This window comes from Felis catus, chromosome A2, assembly GCF_018350175.1.
Source record: "Felis catus isolate Fca126 chromosome A2, F.catus_Fca126_mat1.0, whole genome shotgun sequence".
Lineage (NCBI taxonomy): Eukaryota > Metazoa > Chordata > Mammalia > Carnivora > Felidae > Felis > Felis catus.
Genome location: NC_058369.1, coordinates 51,556,906 through 51,565,042, shown reverse-complemented (window position 1 = coordinate 51,565,042; position 8,137 = coordinate 51,556,906). Strand labels below are relative to the sequence as shown.

At 47.8% G+C, this 8,137-nt stretch overlaps 1 protein-coding gene across 2 annotated transcripts in view; it reads left to right on the top strand.

Annotated features, from left to right (window-relative positions):
- The first annotated feature begins 837 nt into the window (after positions 1–837).
- Positions 838–8,137, top strand: part of SEC13 (SEC13 homolog, nuclear pore and COPII coat complex component) — a 35,785-nt gene continuing 28,485 nt past the window's right edge. Inside the window, exons 1-3 of one of the 2 annotated variants that reach the window (XM_003982469.5) lie at positions 838–972; positions 4,293–4,337; positions 6,561–6,676. In XM_003982469.5, coding sequence (XP_003982518.1) covers positions 970–972; positions 4,293–4,337; positions 6,561–6,676 — 164 coding nt within the window. In that variant the 5' untranslated portion in view covers positions 838–969. Of the gene's footprint in view, positions 973–1,276; positions 1,404–4,292; positions 4,338–6,560; positions 6,677–8,137 lie in introns of those variants that run through there. The other variant, XM_045051953.1, reaches the window with a different exon arrangement.

Below are 8,137 nucleotides of genomic sequence, written 5' to 3'. Positions count from 1 at the left end.
CACTCTTTGAGCCTTAACATCTTCTCTCCAGCAGTGACCATCGCCAGCTAGAATTCTTCCATCTAGTGTCAAGACAGAAACTGAGGGATTGTGACTTACACAAGGGGAGCCTAGACTCCACCCTAGGTCACTGGACTCATTAACGCCATGAGAGGTCCAGGGCTGCCTGACCATGTGTGGCTGAGGGGAGCTCCCAGGCTCTGTCCAGCAGTACTGCATTCTCATTGTGCTTGTAGGAAGCCCGGGACCTAGGGGTTGGGGACACTGGGGTTTAGGTACTGGGCTCTAGCCGCAAGAGCCTAGGCTGAGATCCCTCCCTGCCTGGGGTGTCCACCTGATGGACCAGATTCACAGGATCCCAGGACTGTGGGGAAGGGGCAGTTTGGAGGCGTTGGTTCCTCCCATGGCTTGGAGAGGGCAGGGTGAGAGGGCTCTACCTCTGGTAACTGGCATCCCCTGGCCTTCATTGCCTCCGGTCCCAGCTTTGGGTTCTGAGGAGGGACTAACAAGAAAGCACTAGGACCAGTCTACCCACTACCCCCAAAATTACTCTCCTACGATGTTCATCCTAAGGCCGGTTGGACCCAGAACCCGCAGGGAGGGAGGTGAAGCTGTAGTTATGAATCCTTCCTTTCGTGTACTGATCCCAGCAAAAGGAAAGGGCTCTTCAGGAGAGAAGACCGGCTACGGCTGCGGATTCCAAAAGCCCCGGGGTGAGCCGGGCCTTGGAAACCAGAGCCCCACCCCTTTGGTCTCGTGCGCTCCGCACGCAGAAGGGGAGTGGCCTTGGGAGGGCGGGGTACGGCCCGGAAAAGGCACGGACCCTTCGTGCGAGCGGAGCGCGTTGCTACCCGGAGGCTCTAGAGCCACGGCCCGACTGCCGGCCAGCCCGGCGCCGGAAGTGAGCTGTTCGGGGGCGCCGCCGGGAGCTGCCACGTCCGAGACCGGGAGCTGCCCACCGTCGCAGGCATGGTGAGTGTGGGGCCCGGGGATGCGACCCTCCCGGGTTCCACTACCCTGCTGAGGTTCAAGCCCCAGACTGGGGCCATTCAGCTCCCCTTCACCGCTTCGAGGTTTGCGGGGCTCTGGTCCTGCCCCTCGGAACCTTTCGGAGGGGCAGGCCAGAGGGAGGCCTTAGAACCTCTTGGAACTATGCGGACCGCGTTGCTGCCGCGTCTCTTGCTCTTTCTTTTTTCTTTTTTTTTTTTTTTCTCCTCCCCCAACAAATGAAAACAAAACCCAGAACACCGTAGGTGCTACTGTATCCTGAGCCCTTAGTAAGTTCCAAGCGTTGTCCATAATCTCCGCCTGCTAACAGCCCTGCAAAATAGGTGCCGTTATTATCGACACTTTACGCATGAGGAAGCTTGAGGTTCGGAGAGGTGAAGCCTCTTACACCACTGGTAAGTGGCAGAGCTGAGATTCGAACCCTCTTAACCAGTCCTTTGCACCACCTACCACCTCTCCCAGCAGAGATGTATGCGGAACAGTTGTTTGGTGTGGGGCCGGAAAGTATGATGGGCGCTTCAAGAAACTGATGTGAGGATGAGCTTTTAAATGACTGAGGGTAGGGGCTCGATTTTTTAAATCTCTGGCATCCAGCGTACAGTCATTCCACATTTACTCTTTGAGTGAATGACTGAATGGTAACTAATGAATAAAATCATGTCGCTGGAGCCTGGCACAGAGTAGGGGGAATACAGTAAACCAGTGCTCTCAGGAAAATGGGTGTGCTTGGACACACCAAAAGTCAGGACACTGGGTTTAGTTCTTGGTCTGCAGGGTTTGACATTAATCACCTCTTTTGGCCCCTCATTCTTCAGCTGCTGAGTAGAATCGCTCATGTTCTGATACTCAGCATTCTCTAAATGAAATTTTAACTCTTCAGCCGATTGGGAAGAACTGAATTGTTTTAAGGGCTGCCTCTTACTACTTAACAAGGACCAGACAATGTGAGGTGCTCAGGAAGAAGGACCTTTTTTTAGAAAAGAGCTTAGAAAAAAAGAAAAAGTCACTTCTTCAGAAGTGTGGTTCCCACCAATCCTGGCTGGTGGGTGAGGGTGGTTAAAAATAAATGCTAGTTATTCCTGAGGCCCTTTGGTGACCTGGGGCAAACCTACCAGTAAACTTTGTTCCTGACTCTGCTTAGCCCTCAGCTGCTGATTTAGGGAAGTCAGTATAACAACTACTTTATATTGTAGATAGACAGCCTGGTCAGGTGGAAAGCTTTGTGCGCTGGGAACTAACAGGTGGGGCTGTTTTTCCAGCTTCGCCTTTAACTAGCTCTTTGACTTTGGCTAATGCTCTCTCTTCTGGGTTTCTTCATTTCCTTAGTTATCAGATGGCTCCAATTAATCCTGCCCTTTGTCCTTCCCGGTGCATCTGAGAGAGTACTTTGTAATCTAGACGGCTTGGCAAGAGTAAGAGAATCTTCATCTTCCATACTTGCCTTTGCAGACCTTAGAGGTCTGCTTATTAGGGAGCCTAGAATTTGATGAGAAAACCAGTGCTTACTTGTTATGTACCTTTTGAACTGCTCTGCAACTGTCCTTTTCCAGTCTCCACTTTTCCAAAAAGTCAAATCAGACTTTATACCTGCAGGGCTTGTACCAGAAAAAAATGAAATGGGAGAGGTGGTAAGATATACCAGTTCCAGGGTGCCTCGGCAGCTCCGTTGGTGATGCATCCAACTCTTGGTTTCCTCTCAGGATCTCATGGTCATGAGATCAAGCCCCAAGGCAGGCTGCACACTGGGCGTGGAGCTTGCTTGGGATGCTCTCTCTTCCTCTGCCCTCCCCTGCTTGCTCGCTTGCTCTCTTTCTCTCTCAAGAAGGAAGGAAGGAAAGAAAGAAAGGAAAAAGCAAAGAAATACAGTTCCAAACTGAAACCTCCCTTACAGTCCTTTTCTGTCCCAAGAATTTAAATAGTGGTTGAGCAAAGTAAAGTTGTCTGGTTTTGTTCATTTATTCATTGAGCAAGCAGTCACTGGGTTCCTTTTGGTTGCAAAGCACTGTGCTTGGGTGATTTGAAAAGATTCAGAACTGTGGATGACACAGACCCTGGTCCAGGGAGTTCATCTTGTGTTAAGAAAAGGGTGTAAAGTGGGGGCACCTGGGTGGCTCAGTTGGTTAAGCGTCCGATTTCAACTCAGGTCATGATCTCAAGGTTTGTGGATTCGAGCCCCGCATCAGGCTCTGTGCTGACAGCTCGGAGCCAGGAGTCTACTTCAGATTCTCCCTTTCTCTCTCTGCCCCTTACCTGCTTGTATGCTTGCACTCTCTCTCGCTCTCTCTCTTTCTCTCTCTCAAAAATAAATAAACTTAAAAAAAATTAAAAAAAAAGAAACGATGTAAAGTGTTGTAGACATTAAGTGCTTAAGATACTCAGAGGAGTCCAGCAGGTTGGGGAATCTGGGAATCTTCAAGAACAGGGGCATAATTTGAGCTGGACCTCAAAGAATGAATGGGAGGGTGATGACCATGGCTGCTGTGTTCCAGCCCTATAAGCTGCTCGACCCTGGATCCCAGTAAGTGAGGGACTAGGATCTGTCACAGGTGGTGGACCAGGGAGCAGCTTCAGGAGAAACTTGAATCGGCTCTCCAGATCTTAGGTATTAACTCTGTTATGTAAAAAACTGCCTGTAACATCAGAAACTGTCATCCAGGAAGGGAACAACAGCCATAGCTCCCCCAGGGTGCCTCTTTACCCTCAAACGTAGCCAGGACTGGTTGCCATTCCCCCCACCTTTGCTCGTATTAGTCCCTCTGCTTGGACTTTCCTTTTTTCCCCTGTGTCACCTGGCAAATTTCTCATCATCTGACCCCCAGTTCATGTCTACCACCACCAGCCCCTCAGGCTGCTACGTACATGTAAACTACAAAGTACTTATCTTTGCATGTCAGGGTTAATTATGTGCAACATTCTTGGGGCAAGAAATACTTCTTTTCTTCATTTTTTAAAATATTTATTTTGAGAGGGAGAGAGCGCGTGCCCATAGAGAGTCCTAAGCTGTTGCACACCATCAGCACAGAGCCTGACGTGGGGCTCCAACTTACTGTAGGTCATGACCTGAGCCGAAATCAAGAGTAAGGTGCTTAACTGAGCCACCCAGGTACCCCAAGAAATACTTCTTACTCATTATATCTCCATTTCTTGGCAAAAAGAACATACTGAAACTAAATGTTTAGTGAATGAATGAACAAATGCAGGCAAGAACTTTAGAAATGACTGATAGATTTAATTTGCATTCTAACTGCCATCTGTTGATTTACCAACTGTATCTTTGGTTTTAGGTATCGGTAATTAACACTGTGGACACCTCCCATGAGGACATGATTGTAAGTATTCCTTTAGCCTTCCCTCACGCACTGTGCAGGTGTGCATTTCAGTGCATGGGAGCATTTCTGTTGATCATCCATAAATCCAGTGTGGCTTTGCACCCTTTAGTCAGGCTGTAGCCTCAGGATATGGTTATTCTCCCAGAAGTGGCTGCCACATTGGCAGGACTCTGACATTCTGGTCACTCTATAGTGGGAGGAACCTGGGAATTGTTTATAGCTCAAGGCTCTCGGTCTTTAGGCAACAGAGTAACCTGCTCTGAGATGAAGGCTGCGTAGGTGCGAAGGTCTGACAATGGTTTTCCCATATGCCTTCCTCCTACTGCTACTTCTTAGCCCCATAGCAAAGAGGGCTGAAAGAAGAGAGAATAGGAAGGTTACTCAGTACAAAGGCAGAGAGCATTTACCGCGAAAGCCCAAAGCAGAGCCAAGGTAGGACTACCACAGACAGTGGGCCGGGCAAAGCCCTTTGAACCAGAACTCATTAACTCAGGGCGTTTCCTGAGAGGCAAACACAGCTCGGTATCAGAGGACAGGGCGATGGAGAAGGTCCAGAGATTAAAGTCTCTAGCAGCAAAGATGCAGACACTTCTTCATGCAGAGCCAAGCAGTCCAGGCCCAGCCTTTGAGCAACACCCTGTTCAATAAGCTTACAGCATTTCCTCCCTGCCCTCACAACCTCACCAGCAATTGCTTTTGGGCTTCTGAGATGTTGCCTGGTCTCACGGTGGTTGTATATCTTTTTTGGATGCAGTCATGTGTTGGTCTAGCTGTAAGACCACACCTCCTTGGAGACAGCATGGTACCTTGGGTAAGAAAATGCAGTCTGAGACTCCCACCAATTTCTTAACTTTTCTGGGCCAGCATTGATTTCCCCATAGGTAAAATGGGGAAAATAATGGATATGCTACCTGCTTGGGTAGGTTAGATTTGAGAAGCAGATGAGGCATAGTAGTAATGACTAATGTTTGCATGTTCACTTACTGTCAGACTCATACTAAATACTTTCAGTATCTCATTTACCCTTCATAACAACTCTTAAAGCAGATGCCACCATTAGCCCCGTTTAAAGAGAAGGAAACAAGTTTAAGGAGATTATGTCATTTTTCCAAGGTTGCAAAACAGGTAAGGTAAAGAGACAGGATTTAAATCTGTAGGTACTATGCCCTACTTCCTGTTGAAGTGTGTGATGGCACTCTGCAAGAGAAGTGTCCAAGAAATCTATCTTAACACTTGCATTGCCTGCCTTCCAAGAAGCCAAGACCTAGAAGAGTTGAGGGGGTGACTTCCAAAGAAGAATCAGGACGTTTTCCTCAGGTAGAGAGAGAGGTGGGGAAAGAATGTTGAAGCAGACAGAATGCTTCTGTTGAAAAAGTGGAATTGCTCCTGAATACCATAAGAATGATAGCTGATAGTTCCTAAAACCCCCAAGATGAGACAACTGAAGAAGGTACCTTGGAATAGGCAACAAACAGGAAGGACCAGGATGTTCAGTGGGGCAAAGCCTCATCCTTGCACCTCAGAGGAACCAGGGAGACAAGAGCTGTGGGCAGGGACCAGCCCTAGGTCTGGATGGACAGTTAGCATCCAGAAGGTCCATTCATCGGGACTAATGACATTTAAGGCATTGGTGAAGAGTCTGGGGTACTGGGCTTGCTACTAGGAAAAAGGTCTAGTAAAAATCCAGAAACAAAGGTCCACAAAGGATCTAAGGCCATGGTTGGAGGAAGGAGCCCAAATGTCTGAATAGAACCTTGTGTCCAGGCCCAGTGTGCATTTTGGAGGACCTCACTGGGGACTACAGGCAGCCTTAGGCTGTTCCTTTGGATCAGCATTAGCCCTGGGTTCTGGGGCTGAGCTGAACCTCCAGGTATCCTCCCCGGTAGCCCACAGAGTCTCAGAACATGGTGGGGCCTGACGAAGGAAGAAGAGGGAGGCTAGCCAGTCAGCGTTTTGTCTCCCATACCCACCCGACAGAATAGGATGGAAAGGACTTTCCCGTGTCTGTAAAGGGTCTCAAAGCAGCTAGGTATGGTTTTTCTTGTCCCTTCAGAAAGACAGTGCCTGTCAGAGAAATGGGAATGTCAGGATGCTGGCTTGTTGCCTGATAGTGATGCTGCTTTGAGGTTAATTTCAGGTAAATTTTGGTCCAAACTAGACTGTCCTGGTGATTACCCCCACCCACCCAGCCTGCAGGCTTCCTGAGCTATCCTCCCTTTGCAGCACGATGCCCAGATGGACTACTATGGCACCCGCCTGGCAACCTGCTCATCAGACAGGTCCGTGAAAATCTTCGATGTGCGAAATGGAGGACAAATCCTCATCGCCGACCTCAGGGGGTGAGTGTAGCCACACCTGGGCAAGATCTCAGAGAATGGTTGGGCTTCTCAAGAAAGGCAGGAAAAGCTAAGAACGCAGATCAGAGGAGCCCCATGGTGCAGTTAGCAGAGAGAACACCCAGGTAGGTCCCAGCCAAGTGACTGCCCTCAGCAGACATCCCGGGCTGATGGATCCAGGAATAAATCCCAACTTTGCCACCCAGATACTCACTAGAAGACCTTGGGCAAGGCCTTCACCTGCTCACCCTCAAAATGAGCTGATGCTGCCTCCTCCCAGGCAGGGCCTGCTCACCATGTGCTTTCAATAGCCACTGCTGCCTTTAAAAGTGGGAAATGACCTTCCTTTGTTTAGCCAACATGATCTAAAGTGGCCCTGAAAGGCAGAAATGTAAGAATAATGTTAATGCAAAAATGCATTTGTAATTATATAAATCCCATAAATTTGCCTATTTACCCATGGCAGATATTCAGTAATATTTACAAATGTTTGATTTATTCTCTCCCTACTGAGATTCTTTTTTTTTTTTTTAAATATGAAATTTATTGTCAAATTGGTTTCCATACAACACCCAGTGCTCATCCCAACAGGTGCCCTCCTCAATACCCACCACCCATCCTCCCCTCCCTCCCACCCCCCATCAGCCCTCAGTTTGCTCTCAGTTTTTAAGAGTCTCTTATGCTTTGGCTCTCTCCCACTCTAACCTCTTTTTTTTTTTTTCCTTCCCCTCCCCCATGGGTTCCTGTTAAGTTTCTCAGGATCCACATAAGAGTGAAACCATATGGTATCTGTCTTTCTCTGTATTGCTTATTTCACTTAGCATAACACTCTCCAGTTCCATCCACGTTGCTACAAAGGGCCATATTTCATCTCCCTACTGAGATTCTTGAGATCCTGGCTGGTTTTTGTGGCCACACTTCTGCTTTCCCTCATTCCACTGCCTTTCAAATAAATGGGAGTTCTTGACCTGGATTCCATGGATCTCCAGTGTTCTGTGTATAGAATTCAGGGGTTGGTGAACTAGGGCTGAGGGAAAAAAAAATCACATCTTTATTTTCAGTGACTCAGATATTTAGCATTTCCTTCAACCTTGGAGGTAGGCTGGAAACCACAGAAGTCAGAGCACCTGTAACTTTATTACCAGTAGAAGACGCACATGGTTTCATATCACATTACAGTTGTAGCTGTCTCAGAGTAGCACTTACATTCATCACTACTCTGAAGTAAGAGTGGCTATTAGACTTGCCACTAGAGTTTATTAATGTGCTAACCGAGAAGTACACGTATCACTGTATTATAAATCGTTCTTTAACATTTCACTAACCGTATTGTAGTATAATTAGGTTTCCTTTATAATCCTAGCTTGATGTATTGTATCCATTATTCTGAAAAGGGACCAACCATTGCCTTCACCAGACTGCACAGGAGAAATTAAGAACCCCTGACAGATAGAGGCTCATTAC